Below are 25747 nucleotides of genomic sequence, written 5' to 3'. Positions count from 1 at the left end.
TGCTGCCACATGGTAAGCCTCAAAGCTGGTTATTTAGAGAAAGGTTATAAACATGATTAATTGTCATAGAACAACTAGCAAAAGTTCAACAAGAGTCTCTGTTGCAATGGCACATTTGTCTACAGGCCAGTCAAGCTGAGTAGTTTCTCAGAAGTCTGAGTGGTTTAGAAAGTTATCCAAACAACAAGAACAGCTTTTGTATTTACATATATATAAAAACCCATGAATGCTTCTACTGATCCGATTATTCATTGCTGATTCATTCTGATCTCTCCCTCCCTCTTACCACTGGCTTTTCCCACAGTTCTTTCTCTATATTTTATGCTGAAGTGAAAATTAAAGAAAGGAGGTTAGCTTTGGTACTGAGTCCAAGTAATAGCTGAAACAATCTACTAGAATTAAAATCTGTTACAGCCAAGGCAAATCAAGCAGGAAGGCAAAGACACAGTGGCAACTTCTGAGCATCTAGTAGGTAATTGCATCTTAGAAAGAGGCAGCAGTGCTGGTCTTGGCAGAAGCTGCCCCATTCCTCGCAGGGATGATGGAGCACAGATACGCTCCACATCACAGCCTGCTCGTCAGAGGCAGTTGTTGGGAGGAAGAGCAGCTCACCTGTCCCTAGCAGCTGCTCTGAACTATGGTGGGGGAAGGAGGTGAAGAGGAGGGTGAACATCTGGGGTCAGTAAAGTCTGACTCAGCCCATGTAGCTTGGCTTGATGTGCTCACAGGAGCACCCCTGATCTCTTACCTTGCTCCTTTTCTTGTCACTCTCATGGAAAACACATGTGAAATGTCTCATTATTTAGATTAAAAGTGCCCCTTCTGACACAAGGCCATGGCTAAAGATGACGTGACAAACAGGAGGCAGCAAACTCCCAAGTGTTATGATGTGTGCACGTTCCTAATTAGCACTTACATGTTTTTTTCATTTCAGTTCTTGTGACAGAGCTTAGAGCTTATAAACAGCCAGACATCTAATCTGCTGATTAGCAACTGCTTCACATATGCTAGTGTATAATTTCTATAGGCCTCAAGAATCAGATTTGTCTCAATTATTCATTACTAAAAAGTCAAAAATAATCAGATTCCACAGAAATCTGACAGTCTTCCAGCTGTGCTTGACTTAACAAGCCACCGCACCTTTTCGTGAATGTTAGGTCTATTTTAAAAGAAACTGATGGTGTATTTGTAGCTTTCACCACCATAAATTAGAAGACCTCAATGCACTGCAAGTGACATGCTGAGCTCTCAACAGGCCGGATGCTGTTGAGAAATCAGAGGACACAGTGAAATATCCCTGCGTGTAAGAGGCAAATGCAAAACACTTGTGGCTTCAGTATAAAGGTTTTTTTCTGGCATCACATGGAAACAGGAAAGGCAAATGATAATTGATGAAAAAACACAACAAAAAAGGCACAGGTTCCAAGAATTTTGCATTAGACAAATGTGATTCATAGAGCTCACATCAATGCAGTGTAATCCTGGCTGTTTGGAAACCTGAATCTCCCCTTTGATGGGCTTGTTTAAATTCCTGGGGACTGGTGTGCATTTCAAGCATTATTATAAATAACATCCACTCTTTGGAGACCAATAAGGGCTTTAGCTGCATTTTTAAACACTTGTATGTGGATAGTCTTGTTAGTAATTTTTTCCATTTCATCTCACATGTTTTTTGCTTATGAAGCACTGATGCCTTGTTTTGTAGCCATAAAGAACTGCTCCAAGAATACTAGTTTTTTAGAAAGTTTTTCATTCCAGACTTGTTGCCCTCAGAGAATTTAAACCTTCCCCCTTCTGCCTTCTGTTTCCAGTTAGTGAACTACATAAGGTAATCCAGAAAGATGCTGGACCAGAATTTCAACAACTGGCATTATGTCAGGGGATGAAATTTCCTTCACCTATGCTATCAACTTCACAATAAAAGCTGGCTACAACCAGCTGTGAATCTATGCTAACACAGGAATCCTTTCCACAAAATGGGTGGATTTGACTGTTTGTTTCAGTCTGACTTATATTACCCTGATTATACCTGTCAGAAAGGAGAAGCAGCCAGCCTGATTTGATGTCTTGTTATTTCATATCATGAAATTCTTCAATATGTGAACACTGCATGCCTCCAAATGAAATTCAAAATTGCACAAGTATAATAACGGCTATAAATATGAGATAAAAGCAACAAAAGATTCTTGGCTTTGCTTTTTATATTGAAATTTTCTAAAAACATAGTCTGTAAACAAAAAACCCAAAATGGTTCTGGAGGGAAAATTAGGCAAAAGCTGACCAATTTTGTAGCTGAGAAAGGCACGAGGGTTTTTTTGTCTGACAGTTCTATGCTAGCACTCATTTAGTACTCCACATGAGTCTAAACAGTGATTAATAAAAACTACAGCTACAGATCAATTTTTCCAAAACATCTGGATTTCCATATACTGGATTTAGGTAAGGAGTATCTAAGGTGTGGACTACCTTCAGCTGTAAAGCACATCCGTGGGAAATCACTGAGTCTCAGAGGGTGATGTTCAGCCTGAAACATGCCATCCACTGCTGTAGGCTACTCTGGTTTGCTCCAGGGCTGAACCAGAGAGCACTGTGACTCCTGAGCCAGAGGAGTCAGGATTCTGCTGGAAGCAGTGCTCCCAGGGTGCAGGCTGGCATGCCTTTTGGCAGCTGGCATCACTCTTTGGTGATGCTCAAAGTATACAGATGTTTACACTGCTCTGTATGTTCCAAAACCTGATGGTAGCAGGCACCTCTGTGAGAGTCCACACCCATGTTCACACTTGTCCCCACAAAAACCAAGAAGCTTTCAGAGGAGTAAATTCCCATCCAGCCTTGACTCCTTCCCTCTACCAAATACACAAACTCAGTGTTTGACCCCTGCTTTGCAACGGACGATGAAAAAACACTTCTTGGCCTTTGCACAGTCCAAACCCCATCAAAGTGGGGATGACAAACCTGTATCAGCTGGGCTGCGCTCTCTGGACTGCCGTAGCGGTGGTCATGCCCATTGATGGCCAGCACCCGGTCATTCTCCTGCAGCTGTCCGTCACGGGCAGCCATGCCACCTTCCAGCAAGTTGAAAATAAATACGCCTGGCTCGTCGGCCTTGCGGACCAGCTTTATTCCCAGCTGCTCATCTGGACTGCTCTTGTTTAGCACAACATGGAAGCTGTCATCCCTGTTGCAGTGAGCATCAAGGGAAAGTCCGCTGTTTCGGCACCGGTATCTCTGCTCTCGGAGCACCGTCAGTCGAAGTACGTGGCAGGGTTGCTTCAGGATTGACAGGGCATAGTTGTGAGGCACATTTTTGATGTCCATGCCATTTACCTGGAAAAGAGAAATGTAAATCAGCAGCAGAAAGACAGTCTATTCAGAGTTGGCACTGGGGAGGGCAGATCTATTTACACAGATGTCTTCATATGAAGTGACATGTGCTATTTCAAACTGTGTCACACAGAAGGCCAAGTTTGTGGTGCAGAACAATCTTCCCCTCAAGGAAAGGATGCGCTGCACATACAGCTTCTGCCCTTTTTCTTCCCCTTTCTCCCTGATAGTCTCCAGACATACATGCTCGTTTTCATCTTTCTTACTGCTCTTTCCCAAGCTTCAATATCCTTTCATATATCTTAGTATTATTCCACTGGCTTCTGATTTCAAATTGCCTTGCCAGCCTTTCCTTTCACTCCCACTGTTTTCCTGCTGTTTCTCTTCTTCTTTATCTCCCAGCTGTTCAAGGTACAGTAAAAAATGTTCTTCACTAATGAATCTCTAATTAAAAAGAAGGAAAGAGCCTCAAGTAGAAGTTTAAATGCCCTAGGTATTTACTAACAATTATGCTGATTTACCACACCAGAGAATCAGACTTTTCTTTTTTTCTCAGTGTTTTCCAGGTAAGATTTAATTCAGATGACAGTAAAACTGCATAACTACCACTTCTTAAATTTGGCTGTGGAAAAGAAAGAGAAAAAAGAGCTTCCAGTCAATCCCATCATGTTCATACGTGTAAGAGTGACTAGGCATTGCACTTTATATTGCTAAATGAAAACCAGTTGCAAGATTTTATTTCATCACTGGCTAGAAAACCTGAATCAGACAAGTTATTTCCATGTAGCTTTACACTGCACAGGTTGAACCATTTAAATACTAAGAAACATCTCCAAAATGTAACAGAAATACTCTCCAGCATGAACAAAAGCATTTGGCTGGTGTTTGCTTTTGCAGATTGCCTATGTGGGCATGATGGGACTGTTCTGCTGCAGTCTGGTGGGGACGACTTCACCCAGAGAGACACAGTCAATGAGCTTTAAGTTGCTGCCTTGAGTACCACAAAAAGCATGAGCTACACCAGGATGGGGCTGAAATTCATGGGAATCTTTGGTAAATCCTGGGCAGTCAGCCATGGTTGGGAAGAGCTAGGCTGGGCCCATCCGTGCTACAGTCACAGCTTCATTGTGCAGTTTGGATGTGCCTGCAGGAAGAGCTTTGTCTTAGTGGTGCCATTAACTCTGCTGCTCTTTGTGGCACCAGGACAAAAAGGCTCCCTGAAACACACAGCTGGTTGGTGGACGCTTATCCAGCTGCCTCTGGGAACCACCATCCAGAGGCATTTTTATTCACTGCTGGAGTGAAGTATGCCCACGTTGGGATCCTGGGAAATCCCTTTGGCCAAGTCTGTCTGACATAAAGCAGACGGCATGGCACAACCTTGGCATGCCTCAAGTGTCCTCAGCTACCACTGGGGTCAGCAAAAGCTAGGAAATCATAGTGGCTTACAGGTGGTGCTCTGAACTTCAGAACATCTTTCTGTATGCAACATTGAAAATCTCATCATAATCGACTTACACCATCTTATTCTCTGTCAGGATATTTTTATCTCATACCTCCACAGTACTGTACCTTTAGTATCATGTCTCCAGGCAGCAATCTTCCATCTCTGGCAATTACCCCATCTCGATAAATATGCTGTATAATAATGTGAACCAAAGGGGTCTCACTGCCTCCCACAATCCTAATGGCCAGATTTTCATGGGGATCGGTACGGCTGATCTTAATGCAGGTAACTTCCCCATCTGGAATCAGGTGATACAACCTGGGAAAACCTGGAAATGCATATTGTAAGGTATTTATTTGACAACACAGCTTTGCTTTGTTGAAACATGCACTGCACAACCTCAAGTACCTGCCAGTTAGTCAAGCTAGGTTTTATGCATGGATGTGATTAAGACTAAGTGGGGAGGAAAGGATAGGTAAGCATGCTGAATGGACTTGAAGGGATCTTTTTACAGTTAATATATTCAAACTTCCTTTTCCCCCCCACAAAATACAGCCTTAAACCTTTGATGTAATCCAGACAGATTAAATGTACTTAAAACCAGTTACATACATCAATATTTTAAAGGAATAAAATACATTTTTAGTCACCAGAGACACCTCAGAACCAGGCCACAGTTTCTTGCTGGCCCTAGAACAGATGGGCATAGGCACCTCAAGAAACATCCATCCCTGCTGTGGTGGGTTGTAAACTCTGTCTCACTGGTAGCATCCCAGGCTTCCCTGTTTTCTCCATTTTTGGTGTCATAGCGGAGGACTGGGCGCTTGTCTTGTGACATTCAAGGAAGCCTTTTATTTATCTTCAGTTATCAGAAAGACAAGATTTTTTTGGACAACTCAAAGCACACAGTAGTTCCCTACCAGACCCCTCTCCTTTCATTACTGCTTGAACTCTCTAGGAAATAGGAATGAGTGGCTCTTACTGTCATGTGTCCGTATTAAAACCACAGTATGCTCAAAGTACCTGGAGGGAAAGATCTCTGCTGGCTCTGGTAATCTGGCTGTGGGGAGGAGGGAATAATGGTGGACAGGGGTGCTTTTTGTATTTATAATGCACTGGATAAGAGCATCCTCTTCCAAACCCTACTTTTCAACTGGCATGTCTGATTTCACAACATGTCACTAATACTTTCTTTCTAGGTCAATTCAAAATTTTAATCCATACTGAGCAGTGAGCAAAATTGAAGTAAAAGCAGAAGTGAATTTTCTAGCACAGGCATATCAGACTTCAATTATGTTGAATCCCCCACAGCTGAGAGAAAGAGTTTGAACTTTTTGCATGTGAGTCCAATCCAGTGCTTATATGACAAACCTGTAAGTAAAAAAATTAACTGCTAATATTGTTTCAATAACTTTATTTAGAAATGAAAGTACAGTGAGTGTTATTGAACAGTGGTTAAGTGTAAAATGAAATTTAACAGACCAGCATCTGAGATAGAATAAATATTTGCTATTACAGAATTAGCAGGCAACAAACCAGCAAGGCACCAAAACCTTTTGGGAGAGAGCAAGGGGAAAGAAGGAACAGGAAAAGAAATATTGAGAAACACCAGGTTGCATCCCTTACCACTTCTTTGATCATATGCTCTTCAGGGTGGGAAGTTGTCCTCCTCCACGTCTGTAAAAAGCACCTACCAGTAGCACAGACTTCGACTTTGTGGTTTTACACAGACTTGACAGGCAATAAAAGTCTATCTAGATAACTATACAGCCTGTACCAACCCAATACTCAACCATTCATTCTTGTAATAGTAGTTTCTGTGCTAATACATGTTTATTTCAGTTTTGCAGGCAACTTTAATGTCTCAGGAATGGAAAGTGCTTCATTTCCCCCATGCTCATCTACTTTCTAAACGCTACTTGCTCAGCTTGTAATTTGTTCAATTCTCTCTGTCCTGAAGGGTGGATTCACTTGATCTAAATCCTGCCTCTAAGTCAAATACACAGTTTGGTGATCTACTTGCTCTAACTTCCTTTGCAGTGTACAGGCATCCAAAGGGAGTGATTCCTGTGCTAAACCACCCCTGGAGGTAGCACTGCTGTGTAAGAAAAGAGGCATTTAATTCTGGCATCTCAGTGGGATGCCTGAAGTCAGAAAATAAAAATACTCCTCAAAAATCACCAACAGCCTGATCCCTGCATCAGAATAAGCATGTACATTTCACACTCTTAGTGTGGCTATAAGCGTAGCTATGTGTAAAAATACAAATGAAAATCAGGATACCTAGATCTTCCCTGCATGCAAATAAATTAATATATGTGTATATATATTGAAGACTATCAAAACAGTGCTATAATAGACCTAATTCTATTATGATGACTCACTTCACATCCTAACAAACTATGCCATTTGACTCTGATGTTCATTTTACCATAGCTCATTCTGAAAACTCTTCTTAAGGAATTATCCAGCTGCATTTCTTGTCCATGGAGAATTGTGGACTGAATGAACTATTAACACACTCATGCTATTTCACTCCATAATTATCCCAGAGCAAAATCAGGGCAATGTGGCAGTGAACAAGTCTCTACACTTGTACAAGACCTGTATCTTTACATATAAACATATAAACATAAATAGGTTTCTTTGCATTTTGAACAAAGCCTTACCTGGTTTGTTAAGTCTTGCAGTGGCACTTGGCTGACTTTCAATATGACTTTATGCAGATTCTTTTAGAGGAATTGATAATGCCTAATTTTCTTCTGAAATGTGTTTTCCAAAACATTTTTCTTGCCAGTCTGCAAGTCTCTAATGCTACTCTTTCATAGTTAGCAGGCTGTAATGCCTCACTTTCTGTCTTCATTTGATTTGTGTTCTTTATCAAATATAATTAATAAACAGAAATATTTTCTCCTCAGATGGGCTAAGCAACCAAAATAACTCCTCTGTGATCCATTAATTTCTGCTCTCTTCATTGAAGACTTGCCTCTTCTTTTCCTCCCAGACATCTACATGGACATTTGTACTATCAACAAACTAGACTGTTGTAAGTAAAAGACCAATGCCTATTTTGATAAACTAACAGTAAGTGTGGCAATTGAAATATATAACATACACAAATATACTTTTCTTAAATAAGAAAATTAATAGTTGCTTTTTCACCAGTCTGCCTACATTTTGTGCAGTTTGATCAAAACTTACCATGCCTATTTCAAGATGATGCCATGTCTAGAAAGCAATGTCTTCAAATTGAATTTTTTAATGTACATACCATACCCAGAAAAGGTGGACCCTGCTTAATCACCTGGTTGCATACAATGACTGGGGCCTCAGCAGCCCAATTTAAGGGACTCCAACTGACTTGAGGGCTTGTACCTTTGAGATATATATACATCCTGTTGTGAGGCTGGAGTATCATTTTTCACAGACTCCATTTCCAGCCCTTGCAATCTTACTAAAATTCTCCATTTTTTTTTAGTCAGGTTTTCCAGAGCAGGAAAACCCAGGAGTATTGCATACCTTTCTTTACCATTTTATATTTCCAGTCCTTAAATATTGAAGAGCTGCTGAATTTAGAAAGAAGGAAACTTTCTGTCTTGTTGTTGGTGATTCTTCCAGGTCTTCCCACACAGTGTTGGGTTTTTGTCACTGGGGGTTGTATGGAGCATTCTGAATCTGTCAATATAATAAAATGTCACCTGCATTCAGAAAGATTGTGTGGGCTTTTTTCTCAACCAGTATTCTCTTAATATTAGTGTGCAATTTTATCGGTATTTTCACACATCCTGTTATGGTAACAACATAGGAGAGACCAGCTTTGCCCAGTGAACTCCACTTATCTGGCACCACGTTGGACATTGAGTGTTTGTTAGTATAGTGGCCATGACAGAGTATTACAAAATTTTAAGTATGCTTACTATTTTTTCCCCACAGTTTATAATATTTAATGGTAATGTTCCTTCAATGCTCAGGTTTCTGCTGACTTCCGTGTGTGTCATGCTCCTTCAACAGTGCTGCCACGAGGGTAACTTCTGCTTTAATTCCCAGGATTCAGTGTGACAACGTGCAATATTTGCTGCAATTCTTGAGTTCAGATTAATCAAAGGCCACTGTAAACAAAACTTGTATCTGTGGTTGCAAGTCCTCATTTAGATCAGGCAGCCTGACTAATGTGCTGGCTCACCCCCACAAACAGGACTATCTGCAGGAATAGACACTCATGTTTCCCAGCATCTGGACACCAGAATTTAAATTAAGCTTGTGTAACCTGCTCTTGGAAAATTCATGCGTCTGGGAATGTCACATGCCCTTGTGCTGGTGGGGAACTTTATTCTGCAACTTTTCCTTCCCAACAGATTTTCATTTATCATTTCATTCTCCTAGAGGTTTGCCATCATTTTGATTTAATGCCTTCCATTAATTCTCCTGTAATGCTGCTCCGGTGAAGGGGCAGGTAGAAGGTGATGCCAGTTCTAATATCTCTTCTTGCTTCTGGACATTCCTCTCACCAAAGGAGTCCCAAAAGAACTAAAATGAAAGGGTTGCTGAATTGACTGTGTCTCTAAAGAGTTGTGGCTCTTATTTACAGCAGGCAAATTTATCAGTCTGCAGTAGAAGAAATGCTGCAAAGACAATCTCCTTCTTCTGAAAATTGCCTGGCTCATTGTTCCAGAGCAGAGTACTTTGAACCAGTTCTGTAACAACTGTTTTGGGAAATCAGAATGGCAACTGAATCAAATCTGAGAAAAAGAGGAACAGTGTGGGATTTCTGTGGGGTACAGCCTTCCTGAGACAGAAGCTGGGCTGCACTGTCTTGTCCTGGGGCTGAATAAACCACTTTTTTTCTGTACATAGAGAGCCATAATGCAATTAAATGGTTGGTGCCATCTGTGTTTCACTTACCTTCTTTTTCTTCATGTACTTTTCCAAACATTGAAGCATTTATTATATCTATCTATCTATCTATCTATCTATCTATCATATATATGTGTATATATATATATATACACACACACACATATATATATATATATATATATATATATCTCAAAAATACAATAGGGTTCACACAGAGCAGTACAAGAAAGAAGCCTGTTCTGTGGTTTTGCCAGTGCCTGCTGGGGCTGCCTTGGTCTTGACTGCTGCAAAGCAATAACAGATGGTAGACCAGCATTCACTATGAGACTGAGTTTGACTTTGAAAAGCATTTGCCATCCTTAAGCAATCATAAATTAAATTTCTTTTACAATGGCTTGACTGCAAAATTAAATCAGTGAATGTTTTGGAAAGTCAGAAACACAGCTCTTTTAATGTAAAACTGTATGGAGGTTTTTTTCGGTTGTACCTACAAATTCTTTCCTCCTAAAACATTAGCTAGTTTAAAACTCGTATTTGTAGATCAGTTTGAGTAAAGAGTATATATATCTATAGTCTTTCTTGGAACAGAATTTAAGGTGTAAAGTCAAACTAGGAGCACAGTGATACAAATAAGCATAGCAAAGCTGGAGCAGTCTTTGCTTGGAGATGTATCATTTAAGTAGATTGTCAAGGTCATTTACACTAGTAGATCTAGTCAGAAGATATTACATCTTAAATTCATCAGTGCTGTAAGCATGTCCCTGTCACCTTCCCTCACATCTCAGAATGAAACTCCTTATTTTAAACTTTCTGAACTTCTACTTCAGACCTGGAAAGCTATTTGTAGCTGTAAAAGTTGTTAATGAAATTGCTTTCGGATAAATATCACAAGCATGAGTGCTGACTACAGACAAATATTTCTTTGCATGGGATTTTACAAATAACAAAGTATTAAAAATGAAAAAATCTTAACACCTCCTTCCCTCAAATATTTTCTTGTTGGTGTTTGTACTCTTCATTCACCTCTAATATTTTCTTTGGTTTGGACATTTAACAATTCTCTACTGAAAATATCACAAAAACTTTTCAACAGAGAAACAAAGAAAGCCTGAATCATTTAAATCCAAAATGAGCACATATAACATTATTTAAACAAATCAAACCACAGGATAAAAACATAAATCGTGGAGTAATCTCCACAGTGCAGAATGGCTACCAGCTCCAGGTATAAGATAACATTCCACTGTAACTATTTCTCTGCTGTAATTATAACAGAAACACATTTGATTTATACATCGTATTTTACAATGTCCCTGGGTGTCAACAAATTTTCCAAAACCAGTACTGGATTCAGCTTCTAGTTAAGAAGAATTTGAGTACTTTTTCTCCCACATCAGAAACTATTATTTTGTCTTGCACCTTCACAGTCATATTGCAATTGAGCACTGGCTCAACAAACATAGCAGCTTCAGATTGAAGGCACCTACACACTCTGCATGAAGGGTTGCTGAAGGCTAATACATAGGTACTTGTTGTGGTGTTCATTCTCAGAGCTCCTTTGACCAAAATACAGGCAAAACACAGATTAAGCAGAGACATGTGAACTAAGATGGGGGAATTCTGAAAACTGGAGTCAGATTAATTATACATTGAGCTTTGCCAGAGGATCTTACAGCTCCTTTATCAAGAAGAGGTTATCAGCAAGGAGGGGTTATATCACTGTGTGCTCACTGTGAGGCTAACATATTATTGCGAGCATATATATGAGGCTAGCTCAGCTTTATTATGCTCGTACACTGATTAAACCTGGTGAGGAAAGGGGTCACCACAGAGTTGGTGACGTCCTGTCCAATCTCCTGGAGCAATGAGGCATGTCTGAGTTTTGTTCTCAGATGGTCCCAGACATTAAGCTGTGAAAATTTGGGCAAGGCAGCAGCAGCTTTCCCACTGGGTGTGAGGACCTCTGAAGTCAGGAACCACCTCATTCACCCCCACAGGAGCACCTCCATTCTCAGGAGAGTGGCATGGCAATGGTGAGACAGACATGTGGGGCTCCCTTTTCTTCAATAGGTAAGACCTTTAGCGAGCACAGGGCAGAGCATACAGCAGCTATCCCTAAAGACTGACCAACAGCTCTAACCAGAAGTCTAGCTGCAGACTGCTCAGAGCAGCTGAGGATTAAAAAAAATAAATAAAAGAAGAAAACATACAGAACTGGAAAAGAAAACCAGCCTCCAGCTGGCAGGATAATGATAACTACTACAGAAAGAAGTACATTCATTTCCTCCTCCAACAAGAAGAAACAGAGAAAGGCTTTGAGATGCCATTACACAAAGCACCTGTTGCAAAGGACTGAATAGAAATCTTTGTTCAAGTTGTGTTTGTATTGCTGCAAGTTACTCGGTTGCATTTTTTTTAAGATCAAATTCCAGAACTGTGTAATCAAAATGCATTCTTTGCAAATGTAATTAATAAAGCAATTTAGGTACCCAGCTTCTGTGATCTCATACTTAAGAGTAACTGCTTATTAAGTAATTATACGCCTACCTGGTCTTTCCAGTGCAGCAGAATACATTTGGAATTTTACAGGAATGCTTGTAGCAGAGGAATGAAACCACACGCAGAGCCAAGGAGAGAATGACAATCTTGACACTGTCACTGGGGCCACGGGGTGATTGCCATTATACACCCCTTATAGAAACAACAGTGCTTTTCTTTTGCTGGAAATGTAAAGGCCAGTGCCATCTTCACACCTTTCTGCTAACATCTGGACTGCACTGGGCTACTGGATAGGTGCTGTTGACATCCAGATCATCCGCACAGTCTGGACATGAAGCCAAGATTTCAGTGGAACTCCAACTAATGTCAGCTATATGTCTAGGTAGAAAGCGGTCTGTATCTCATCCTGAAGAGATGCCTTTTGAAAGATATGGACTTGAGGACAGTTTCGCTCATTCTGCTTACAGCGGATTGAAAAGTTGCGGAATGAGAAATATATCTGCCTGCCCAAACAGAGATATATACAACTTACTTGCAACATTTTACTTGGGGAAAAATAACAAAATTCTAATTAATAAAAATTATTACAAATTATTAAAAATAAAGTAAAATTATTAATGATGTTTCCAGGTCAAGGAATATATTCACATTCCTTTTCTGGAAAAGGTTCACAATTTTGAATTACCAGGTTTTATTTTGGCTGTATCAGCAAATATGTGAAGTAGGAGAGCTAGTGCCAAGAACACAGCAACATAGTGAAACTCTTCTGAAGGAATAAGCAAATAAAGCAGAATAATATTGAACATGGTTCTCTGATTCACCACTATTTACAATGGCATCACAATGATGCCTGAAAGTAGTATTTGGCAGCCTTTTGTCCTTATTTTGTGTGGGTTTCAGCGAGAACTTGAATACAGAGCAAAGGAAGTCGGATATTTTGTATTCCTAAAGCCTGCATCCTGGACGTTTGATCTGGGAAGAGACATGAGGTGCTTAGGAATCAAGCAAAGGAATAATAAGCTCAGTGAAGACCTTAAGACGTTGATTCCCACTCCATCATCACTTCCTCTTGATGCATGAATGCCAGTGTTAGTTTCATAATTATGGTCCAAACTGATTAGTAACATTTGCTTATTGCTTTGAGAATGCCAGATGTTAAGTGTTACTACCTGCTAGACCCCTCATCCCTGACATTCATCAGAAAAACTTGCCTCTCCCTGCTGTTTAAGAGTGGAGCATTCTTACTTCATCACCTGCCTGGCTGAGGTAATAAAGGATCCCACAGAAATGCTGGAATAATTACAGTACTTTACACTTTCATACCATCCTCCCACTGGGAATTTCCAGTGCTTCATAAGCATTAGCCAAAACTCATTAAGTTCCTCCGAAGTATGATTGTTGTGATCCATTTGCTTTAGGGTGACAGGCACATGCCGATGAAGAGACTTGAACAAAATTACAGAGCAAATCAATGACAGCGCCAGTAATAGATCCCAGACACCCAGATCCCACATCCCGTGGGCTAGATACTGGGCTGGCTGTAGCATGCAGGCTGTTACCAGAACAGCCCTACGTGAGGTCCCACACACCCCAGCAATATTCTTGCCTGCCAGTCAGTAACATCTTTTGAAAGAAGAAAATAAGGAAAGATTGCATTTTCTGGTTTGTTTGTTTTAATCACGGACAGCCCACCACATGAAAGGCATGTCAGCCATGGATATCCAGTTCCCACATGGATAGGGTCCCCTACCCCATTTTAAGTGATAACACAAGATGAACAAAACATTACCTTCCTCTCCAGCAGCAGAGTTTCCAACAGTCTCCCTTTCCCGGTCAGTCTGGTTGGAAACGGCACTTCCACTTTTTGTCCTTCGAAGAACACTGAATGCCTTGTTTATTTTTTTAAAAGATCTGCTTCTTATAGTGGAACGTTCAAAGTGTCGAGCTGCAACAGCAGGAAGAAAACAAATCAATACAGTTCAACATTTCTGGTCCAGAACCACAGCATTTCTGCAGCCCTCGGCATATGATGGGGTGTAACATCAACAGCAAGGCTGCCTGTACTTCACCTTTGCCTGAGTCCTGCTTATACTTCAAGGCTGCACCCACCTGAATCTGGGTACAATCACCCTACCTCAGTCCCACACCCTTGAATTGCCACTTTCCTGTCTGTATGGCAAACCACATGGAGAAATCTCCTGTGAGTGTGGCAGCCTTGGAAAGAATAATCCTCCATCATGACAGAATCAGCAGCAATCCTGTGAAAAATACATATAAAATGTTTGACCAAATACATGTTTGACCAAAAAAAGCTGGAAGTCATTAAAAATTGTTGAAAAAATCCCCACTACTACTACTACTGCCTCAAAACCTTACAATGCTTCCAAAGCCACCAACGATTGCTAACTATTTCATGACAAAAAATTCAAATATTATCAGGTGGAAGGGATCAAAAAAACCACATCTTCTCACTTGGGTAAGGCAATACAAAAGAAAAGTCATAATACTTTCAAAACATGTCATTCTTTTCCATCCTGCTAAAGATCTTCGTGGCTGTTGCTATTCTGTCTGTTCCAGCTCTGCATGCTAGCCAAACATTGTAATCTAATAATACAACATTCCCTCAAACCAGACTGTGGCCTCTGCACTCAATAAAACTGACAGAATTTATTGAGATTCTGGTGCTCTCTTCTTGCACTCTTCCTTTCCTCACCTCTCCAAACCCTGGCACAACAAAAGGATAGTGCTTCTCATTTCCTAGTCTTTCTCATCCCTTAATCCATTTTCCCAACATGCAGCTGGTGGCACACAAGGTGGGCTTTCCATTTTAGCTTCAGAATCCTCAAATACATGCTTTGAACTCACCATCAACACTTCTGAGTCTGCCTTTGGCCAGGCCATGTTTTTCAAATATGACACTCATCAGAGACAGGTGCAGTGTCACAAGGTGAAAGATCAAAGCAAAGTTTCCCGATGCAGCTTGTCCCTGACTGTTGTTTTTCAGCAGGACCAGCTCCTCCAAGCTGCACCTTCCCGAGAAGCTGGCAGATGTTCCCCAAGGTCCTAAGGCAATTCTTAAGGGTTTTTTTTTTTTTTCCTGAAAATACTTGGCAACTGCCAAACACAGTTCCCAGCAGGATTTTGGGTAGGTGTCCATGTCTGTGGGGGTTACTTGGGCCACCAAGCATTAATGAAGACACATTATCCAGCTACACCATCTCCCCAGCCCATCACACATAACATTTAATCTTCCAACTGATAAGACTTGACTAAATAATCTTTCTGAAGATTTTCAGTCTACGTGTGTGCAGGTAGACCATCTTTAGCTTGATGCTGCCCCTGGACAAGCCATTTTCTTTTTCACCTCAAATCTGTTGAGTCATTGAGTGTACAATTAGATAAATCATGTAAAATGAGAGCTTTTGCTTCCCCCTCCCCTTTTTATTTCTTTTTTTTTTTAATCCTCCAGTGACATATATTTAACAGAAAGATGAATGTTGAAAGGGGCTAGCAGGCTCTGAAGCCATCATTTTTGGCTCTTACTTCTGTTCCGGTTGCTGCGGTGCAGGTCTCCGGGGCTGCTGCCCAGCTGGCTGTCCTCCGAGGTGGGGCTGAAGGCCGGGTTCACCAGCCCTGGCTCATCTGTCATTAAGGCGATGGCCGCAGCTGCTGAGAGCTCAGGGCCCAGGGCAGCTACTGCTAAGCTGGAGCCATGGTCTGGAGAGCAGTCTTGGGAACGCCTCTTCCGTTCCTTGGTAAGGCCATAGTGGGATGCTCCTTTACATCTAAGAAGGGAGCGAAAGAGAGACATGATAACAAGGTGCATTTAAATGCTATGTACTTACAGAAATTATCTGGTTTCAAGGAATCACTTGGAGTACAAACTGTGATGATCATGTGAATAGGGATGATTAACAAGAGAGAAAAATGCCAGTGTGTGCTTCAAAGGAGGTGAGTTACCACCTTACATGGGAAGACTACTGCTAGTCAAGGAAAAATAGAGAGCTTCAGTCTTGTGTGTAGTCTTATGTGTATAAATAGTTACTGTGGATGCAAGAGGACAAGAATAGCAGGAGGCTAATTAAGCCAGAGGCTACAGTCTGTAATTTCCTACTTGTCTCTGGTTGACAAAGAAGAGCAGGATGGGGCCTGACAGCTTCTCTAGGTCTGCTGGTGAAATAAAAGACACCTAACCCAGTCCTGCCTCCTGAAAAACTCTCCCAGTCACCAAGGCGGTCACATGTGGAGGACAGCACTGTGGTCTGTAGAGACCACAGCAATCAATAAAGGGAGAGCTGCAGGTAGGAGCTGAACACCTAGGGGCTGCAGGAATCCAGGCCCCACACAGGCCTGTACTGATCATTTACTACTCAAACTGCATCTGATGAATTGGTTTCAAATTCAGCCATGGAGATGAAGTTACCAACTCTGCTATTCCAGCTCAACTGAGACACTAATATAGGCAGGTCATTGCCTTGACAGAGGAAGAGGTGCAAGTGGGGATAGGGGGGGTCTCACTGACCCTGCAGCCTCACCAGAGTCCAGGAGGGAGTGAGGAGCTCCCACCAAGGGACAGGGACCAGATCCTCATGCCAAGGTCCTTGGGCCAGCCTGGGACTTCACCAGCTTGGGGACCTCAAGGCAGGTTCTAAAATACTTCTGGGGGAAAATCCTCTGTTTCTAGTGGAGAAGTACATGTTCCCAAAAGAGCTGAAGATACAGCATTGTAAGGGGCAAATTACAAGCCTGCTTTGAAACAAACTTAGTTATGCTTCCAGCTATCTGCTCTAGATTCATCCTAGACAGCAAAGGCAGGACCATGCATAGTGTTTCTTTTTTAAGACTCATGAAAGAAAGTCACTTGAATGAAACTAAAGGTCACTGTAATCTTCATGAGTCAGTATTCAATTAAAGCTATAAAATAACTGAAAAGACAGAGTGACCAAGGACACATCACCTGTGACTTCTCCAGCACCACTTCTGCCCATTGCCCACCCACTAGAACCACATTCAGTGCATTAAAAGAAAAATACATCTGTCTTTTAATCATAATCTAATGAGCTTGGCCTACTTTAAGTTACTATTATCTCTTTCTTCATAGCAAAGGCTAACTGATGACTTTCATGAAAGTGCCCTGTAGGACAAACTCACAGAAATAGCTGCAGAAACCCTTAGGGATAGCAAGCTCTTTGTAATATATGGCATGCACAAAAGGCAATGCATAATACATGCAGTACACATGCCAGTGGATTAAGTGTCACAAAAAGAAGTAGTACACTGAACAGAAGCTATAGAAGAGAAAGGATTTTGGAAGCAGTTCCTGAGACAGAAAGATGATACGAGGAGATGTCATTGAGCTCTCTGTATCAGCTTCAGAGTAGCAGTTTAATTTCTGTCATGGTATTGACTTTTGATGAGACAATTGAATTAGAACCATTTTTTGGCACTAAATTATGTTTTACCATCATTTACTTCATGCTTTTTCTGACAAGTTTCATCTTAAAGAGGGGAAAAATACTCAAACCAAACTGTGTCCTATTGATGCAACTGTGTAAGGGCTGTGTGTATGCTTTAAGGCTTGGATAGGAATGGCTGTAACAGGAGCGATTTCTGAAACCTCTCACAAACAAAATGAGGCATCTCAAAAGAAAATGCTCTTATGGAAGAGAAGGTTGGTCAACTACTTCAAAAGACCAATGAAAAGCTATCTGAGGCACCTATTGCAAGGCAAGACTACAACAATATTCATGTAAAACAGAAAGGAAAAGCTCTCCTGCCACCACTGCAGCAGGTATTTTTCTATTTCTTTCCAGAACCCTAAACCATGGCAGGATGCTCTCCTTTAGATTTCATAGGAAGCAGAAGCACAAAGACCTTTCCCTCATGCTACTCACCTAAACTTCTTCAACAGAGTGTTTTGGAAACCCATCCTTGATACCTCCCTCTTGCAGTAAGGTTACATTTGCTAATCCAGCCTATGAATGCTTGACAAAATAGTTAAAAAACAGTCTAAAGACCCAACACAATAAAGTGAACACAAAGAAGTGGCTTTGGGGAGAACTGTTATCTGTTCTCAGAAGACAATCTCTGCTTTACAACAATCCTGCAAAGATTCAGAATATGATAAGACATATTCCTACTCCTCCCCATTTTATTTCATTTGCCTGTGTCTTTCTCATGTCAGTAAACTTTCAGTGGCTGATACTAGAGCTCCAGCCTTGGGAATGGGTACACAAACGCAGATTTTCTTTTATTTGGCAGGTTCTATGAAGAACAATATGAAGATCAAAAATGGCTCTGCCCAAACATTCCTAGCTATTTGGATTCAACCACTGCCTGGTGCCCATCTGCACTTTGCTGCTACAGCCTTCGCTTTCTGTGGAAATCCTCACTTGCTGCTGCTGGCTGCACTGCAGACACACAGTCAACAGCTTCATTCCAACAGCAATGAACAGAAGACATCTACTTTGAATGTGGAGAGGACTGACACAGTTTAAGATGTGGCTTATTGGAGAAGACAAGTTGTCATGATACAAAGCACAAAGCATATCTTTCTAGCTCTGCCAGAAATAGTTAAAGAAGAAACAGAGCTCTTCAAGTATGATCACTGAAGCTATTTCTTAAATAATTGTGGCAGACATAAATGAACACAAATCAAGCCTCTTTCTTCAGATTAACACAGTGTCCTTGAAGAAGAAAAAAAAAGTCCCAAGACCTCAAACTTGTAATAAAATTTGCAACGGCAACTCTTCACTTTCATTGTTTTGCTTGTGCTGACACTGCTGTGATAACAGAAAACATAAGAGACGACTGTCTAAGTGGAATCATATTTATAGTGTCTAAGCTACATTTTTCCATATGGTTGGATTTGGCTTCCAGAGAAGAGAGAAACATAAAACAGCTACATGCCAGTAGTAATTAGCTCTCTCATTGTGAATATTAATCACAATGCCTGATTTGCAGCTGCAAGAGTGGGATACCTGATTAACATAGCCAGTCAGAAAGTGAAAGCAACACTGTCTGCAGGCCAAGGTGAACTACAGATTTATGTTCCTTCTCAGTTGTGCTGGACAGCAAGTACATCCATGCAGCCCTACGATACAGAAACAATTTGAAGGCCAAACTCCAGAGAAATAAACAGACATGAATAATGTGTGTTGTGCAGTTCGTGCCATTATAGTGTCACTAGGTGCATACAGGAAACTGAGAAAATAGTTTATTCTGTTTGCACAGCCTCTTTTATGAAGCAGATATCTACTGTCTGAAATTCTGGCCATATGAGCTAACCACTGGGTAGTGGGAGAGCAGTGGTGGCTGCTGAATTTACCCAGGGCTGCAATACTGGCTGGTATCAACACTGGCAGCCACAGGGCAATCTTTGCCCTGCACCCTGTTCCACACTCAAGGGAGACTGCACTCTAGGCTTCAGGAGGAGCACATCCCAAGAGCCAGAGCAAAGAGATGCAAAACCCTGTGGCTCCCTTAACTTGGTCCTACCATTTGTAAAAACAACCTTCAGTTAAACTCAAGGCCAACAGAAATATATCCATGTCATTTGAAATTCAAATTAAAACAGTGGTTTGAAAAGAGAGTTCTCCTTGCAGCATCCCTGCCTTGCGCAGCAAAGGAGGGATTGAAAATAGGATTGACCTCAAGGATTTCAACTACCCAGGCTGACATAGGGGAAAAATGTAGAGCCAAAACATAAGCAAGGACAACTGCATAGATTTTTTCACTTCTCTTCTAGTGATATAAATAAAACAATTCCACAGGTAAAAAATGATATGTATGTATTTGCCCATGGCAGGGAGACTGGAACTAGATGATCTTTACAGTTCCTCCCAACACAAACCATTCTATGATTCTATGATTTATAATGCATTTGTTCTTAAAAGTGCCCTGCTTTCTGGGTCATTTCACAGTCTCTGCCTGGGCATGAAACAGGGCAAAAAAGTGAATCTGAAAAGTCACAGTGGTTGTGAGCCAGGCCCAACACAAATAAACACAGCAGAAACCCTCCCCTGCTCAGTTCCAGTAGTGCTTTCTCAACCTCACTTCCAGCATCAGTCGTATTTTGGAGCTGTTTTGCTTTAGTGCAGCAGCAGCGGACACATTGTCTGAATGCAATTAAGAATAATGTATACAAAGCACTTAAGATTGCCCATCAGAAGAAAATACTGCATAATGGGCTGTCATTGCTGATCCAAAGCTAAACCCTGATCAGTCCAAACATAACCCAAACACCAACCACATGGATTTCAGGCCAAACACTTAAACTCTAAAGTTTTCTTGATCAGTTCTCAGACAGGGACAACACCAACTCTTCTGATCTCACTTTTGCCAAAAGTGCACCAAGAAATGGAGTCAAATATGAAAGAGAAGCAAGGCACCTGAACTCCCACTATATCCCATGTTACAGATATAAGCTAAAATGCAGCAAATAAACAATCTCCCATCCAGTCCAACCATACTGGTGCTTAATAGGTCAGAGATGTCAATATCTTTGGCAGTGAAGGTGACCACTGCCCTGCTGCTCTTTGAATCTGATGAGGTTGCAACATCCTTCCTCAGAAAACTAGCTTCTGTGAGCTCTGGTCCTATGTGTAAAATTTCTCTTTCTTTTTTTGCAGTATAGGGAAATCAATCCCAGAACAGAGTGTTCAACAGAAATGATTTTTCCTTGGTAATTCTGAGTTCCTGCAAGGATTAACTATTGTACGAATGTTGCATATGGAAAAAAAGCTTCATAAGTAAGTACCTGATTTTTTTTAAATGCATGTGCCTTTTCTGCTTTTTATAAAGAACTGTCTCATGTCAAGAACATTCCTCAAGCTACTGTAATCACCAGCTATGGCTAGGAAGGTCCTGCCTACATCAAACCTTACTCAATATTGATAAAGAAGGGAATGAGTCATGTACAAAGCAAAGCTTAAACTTCTGGATTACAGTTTCCAGTGAACATTTGCTGAAAGACAGGCTGCAAAACCCGTATCTAAGCAGGCAACTAGAAACAGCCTGATCTGCACCTGCACTTGAATTTCATAATGCCAGCAATATTTCCAGGTGCTTGCCACTGCTGTTCTGGGCACTGTGTACCCTGTCATTGATGCACTTGGGTATCTTTTTCCCTGATGATCTCTCAGTGTCAGAGACTTGCCATCTTGTTTGGGGGGGAAAAAATGCATACATTTCACTTACATGGGAAATTGCCCCGGTTACTACTGCTCTTTAATGTCAATAACCCAGTAAACAAAAGCCTTTTACAGACAGCTTCCTGACACCTGGGGCATCAGGGCTGGCTGGGAGGGCAGCATGGGCCAGTGGCATGATCCCTGCTGCCTCTGGAGGGTTGAGGATCAGCAGTTCCTTCCTATGGTTCCATGAACACTGCTCTTCTCAGTGTCAGCACAGAGATAGCTATGATAGAAGCTAAGATGAGGCAAATGGCTTCTCTGTCTAGCTGTCAGAGAGATTTTTCTCATGTTATTTGCTCTCTATTGTCAGCCAGAGGCCTTTGCTATAGTATAAACATTTAATAGATTTAGTGGTTCTGTATTTCTGCATTACTAGTCTCTAAATATTTATAAAGGTCCTCATAACATTTATTTCTTTAAGCTAAAGTTATTTAGCTTAAATACTTTCCCACAAGACAGGAGAAACCTCTCACATATCTATCTTTTTCAGTTTAATTTCTGCATATTCCTGTTACGGTTTCCTAAGGGTCTTTTCCACACTTTTTGTATTAATAAGACATCACAATTCACTAAATTCTGGAAAACTACCTTACTAGCAAAGCCTAAAATTGTGCTTTGTCCTATCTGTAAAGATCTGACCCCAGGGAAGGGCTGTCATTTCCATTATGCTTTTGCACTAAGGTGCTGTCAAACAAAATATATTTGTGCATTATATAAGGAACGTGCGCAGGAGTATCTGTATACTGATATTTCCATGTCAGCTACTCTGTATGAATTTGGGTCCACCACCTGAAAAAGGAGTTCTAGTTCTCATAGAATAAAAAGGCATCATTTTCTAAGCATATGAGGGAAAAAAATATCAAACACTCTTGATAATTACAAATTAGTCATTAGCTGTAGTGACATACTCCTATTTCTGTGATTTGTTCACTGAGAAGGAGGAGCAAGCATAGCTCATCATCATGTTTCAGGCCCTTGAAAGTACTTTGTGTTGATGAAGAATGGAATTGCAGTTCAGAGTTCAGACCCCAAACTCCCCAAACCACCAATGGACAAAGACTTGGTGTCAGACACAAACTGAACAAGCATTCAATGAAAACCAAATACCTATTTCATATTTGACTGCACATACTGAAAAAAGGGGGGAATCTCCACATTTCCCACTAGTTTTCAGGAGAGTTAAAAGAACCTGGAACATATTAATAATATTAAATATATTGTAGAGCTTGAATTTCATGTGCATGCTAGCAAAGTATCATGTAACATGAGGTCATATTTAAGATTTTTTTCCCCCCTTCTCTTTAAAACTCAAAAAGCTGTATTTCAACCACCATCTTGAGCTTCTATCATGAAATCTTTTTAAAGGCCCATTAACATCTATCATGGGAACAGGGAGCTGGAAGAAATTGGAAAACAATACTAGTTGTCTGCAATTGCAGACAAAAATCATGGCTGGGATTATTGTGCAATGATCCCAGTTGTTGTTGGGACTAAGTACAAATTGTTGGTCCAGATCATGTTTTCTTTCTCTCCTGACACTTCTTCCAGGCCATTATTCTGTCACTGATGATTTTGAAACTACAACTGTACTGATTTTTCTTCAAGGTGAGATTATAATTTCGACTTCTAGTCTTAATGCAATCCAACAAATTTCAGCTGCCTTACATATAGGAGAATGGAGTTGTAAATTGCTAGAGAGAGGGGAGATGGGCAAGCTGGCACCCCAGCTGGAAATGTCAACTTTTTTCACAGGTTAGCACACCTTGTTTTTGCTTAACATAACTACTACTTTAGAGCAGCCAATAGTCACAACTGACTTTGTGACTTCACCTTCTAAGACCCTTTCCCCCCATGTTCAAGTCATGAATGCTCTGAGAATGCACAAAGGCATCAGCAGACTGTTCCCACTGCTCACTTAAGGCATAGCCTTGAGTTGCTTCTAGAGCTTCTACCTTTTCCAATACTGCCTTTAAATGCAATGCTTATAGAGCACAAGTAGACTTCGAGCTACAAAACTGAGGAGTCAAGCAGGGTGAAAGACTGCAGTCAGTCTATTATTCATTATTTACTCCTAGATTACAAACAAATTCATTTGCCTACATTACTCCTAAACAAACATTTGTCATCACAGAGAAGTTACTGGCCAGAAGCACAGTATCAGAGTGATCTTGTGTGATACAAAACAACTGCAGTATTTATTTATACTGAACTTAATTAAAGACTGAAGCTCCCAAAGAGTGATCTACATATCTCATGCAATCTATTCACACCAGCTGACACAAGCAAGGAAAACAGAGGTAGCACACTATCTCTAATTCCTGGTAGGTGCTCAGGTACTGACACAGCAAGGAACCTATGAGTACCTGGTTAGGAGATTCAGAGAAAAATAAGAGAAAAATAAGACACTTGGGACTAGCAGTTTTGAGCTGGCGAGAGCCTGTAAACCTTGCTGATGGCTTGTAATACAGCATTCAACATATAATACATAATTTAAACCCACTAATCCTGTTCAAGTGCTGTATTAAAGTACTGAAATACTAAAAACTCCTCTAGACTTCAGCAGAAGTGGAGCTTGATGAAAACTTTACCAGGTGTTTTCATCACCTTCCAGAATAAGTATAAAACATACTTAAAAGATTCAGCTTTTACCACTTAAAGAAGAGTCAAACTTGAACATTTTTCCAAAAGAAAGTGAGAAAACACAAATTAGAAGGAGAGTTTTCTTCATGGAAAATGTGGATACTTAGCAATATTTGTACATTCTTTTATCTGTAGAAGTTGAGCATGAAGGAGCGATCACAAGTAATGTGTATCAGTTGGGTATTTGGAAAGCAATGTAAGACCTGCCACGAGCAGCTGTGAGCTTCATATCTGCTTTTCAAGTCCATCCAAGACCACTCAAAGAACTAGCACTTGGCCAGCAATCTTGACCACTGATTCTGCCTCACACTAATAAAATAATGATAATACAGCCTTTTACATTAGGAATTGAGATCGTATATAATGAAGCTGCAGCAGGATCACTGACAACATTCCTCATTTAGAACATTAACTAAAAAATGAGTCTAAGGAAACTCACAGCCTGTATACACAAAGGCTCAAAAAATGCTGCTAAAATCAGGTTATCTATGACAAAAATAACAAGTGTGAAGACAAGGAATTCTTAAGGCATTGCAATGCTCTTTTTCATAGTCTCACACAATCCAATACACTGCGTTTTTCAAATTATGTAGGTACACATATAATTAATGTTTAGAATCAGCATTCAATGTGTTGATTCATATGCTTTTCATGTTTATTGTTCAGTCTTTTGATCATCAGATTATATTCAACAGGTAAAACTAGTCTCCTGGAACTTAATATCTCAGCATTGTCTTCCTTTCCTACTATCCCCACCTATGCTATAAAAACTTTATGATGCAGTGAGCAAAATATGTTTGCAATGGGACAAGGAGGGTTGGTTTTTTAACAAGACTGACAGGATCAGCTTAACCTGATTCTTGCAGCCACAGACAGAAAAGCCTGACAGACAGAAACTTTGTATTTACACATATTTAGCATGCATTTATTTTTAAAATAAAAATAATTGCATTATCTGCTATGTCACAGACTCAGCAAGTCAGCACTACTGAGAGTAGGTGTGAGGCTTCTGTTGGCAACAAGAAGTAACACATGCACATAAGTCTCTAGATATAATAAAAAGGGAATGCTGTGTTCAGTTTCAAGATGTTTTCAACCCAAGGCTTGAGTTTACTACTATGTTCTCCACTGGAATTTGAAATTATAGGAAACAACAGAACTGCATCCAGCAAATAATAGATGCTGTCTTTATACCATCTTATTCACAGAACATGCTGTGGACCATCCACAGCTCTAGCTCTGGTGGCACTTTTCTCTCTGACCACTGTGACCCAAAAGTCACATAAGATCCCTTTTAGGTTGGCATGGATATCTAAATTATATTGCTAACACATCTTGGTACATATCATGCTCTAAACACATCTTTGTTTCCTCATAGGGAAGGTCACAGAAAAGGAGGTCTCAGCACACCTCAGCAGTTGAAAAACCACAGAGATCCCTGTCAGATGCCTGTTTGAGTCTTGAGCAAACAGCTCTGCCAGTACAACTAAGTAGCTTCTTAAGATGTCATAAATGTTTCCCATATTCTTATCAAATCTGATGCCTAATATTCAACAAGGACCTAAATCAGGCCTGTAAGTAAACTGCACTGCAGTCTTCTCTTTTGCACATATGATTAGAAGTGGGTGGATCACAGAGACATCACAAGCCAGTTTTCAGAAATCCCCCCAAATCCCCCCAGACCCATTGGACATGCAAAAAACTTCACTGCTTGTGTTTTAGGGGTTCCATCCAGTTGAATATGAGATATTTCAGTGAGATATTTCTCCCATCCATAAAATAAACA

The 25747-nt window shown here is 40.6% G+C and overlaps 1 protein-coding gene and 1 long non-coding RNA gene across 10 annotated transcripts in view; one reads left to right on the top strand and one right to left on the bottom strand.

The window, feature by feature from the left end:
* LNX1 (ligand of numb-protein X 1) overlaps window positions 1-25747 on the bottom strand; it is a 222536-nt gene that overhangs the window by 18871 nt on the left and 177918 nt on the right. For 7 of the 8 annotated variants that reach the window (XM_069014105.1, XM_069014102.1, XM_069014104.1 and 4 more), the window contains 5 exons: window positions 15671-15912; window positions 13917-14072; window positions 8291-8446; window positions 4897-5099; window positions 2956-3327 (listed from right to left, as the gene is read on the bottom strand). In XM_069014105.1, the coding sequence (XP_068870206.1) occupies window positions 2956-3327; window positions 4897-5099; window positions 8291-8446; window positions 13917-14072; window positions 15671-15912 (1129 nt within the window). The remainder of the gene's footprint in view (window positions 1-2955; window positions 3328-4896; window positions 5100-8290; window positions 8447-13916; window positions 14073-15670; window positions 15913-25747) is intronic. The other variant, XM_069014107.1, reaches the window with a different exon arrangement.
* Window positions 15816-25559, top strand: LOC138109849 (uncharacterized). 2 transcript variants are annotated; one of them, XR_011150726.1, is made up of 5 exons: window positions 15816-15882; window positions 15993-16078; window positions 20758-20877; window positions 22870-22926; window positions 25340-25559. It is a non-coding gene; the product is annotated as an uncharacterized lncRNA (long non-coding RNA). The 2 variants fall into 2 exon arrangements; XR_011150727.1 differs by having other exon boundaries at window positions 15821-15882; window positions 15975-16078.

The sequence above is a fragment of the Aphelocoma coerulescens genome, chromosome 4, assembly GCF_041296385.1.
Source record: "Aphelocoma coerulescens isolate FSJ_1873_10779 chromosome 4, UR_Acoe_1.0, whole genome shotgun sequence".
Classification (NCBI taxonomy): Eukaryota; Metazoa; Chordata; class Aves; order Passeriformes; family Corvidae; genus Aphelocoma; species Aphelocoma coerulescens.
Note: the sequence above shows the minus strand (reverse complement) of the source record. Positions and strands in the feature narration are given on the sequence as shown.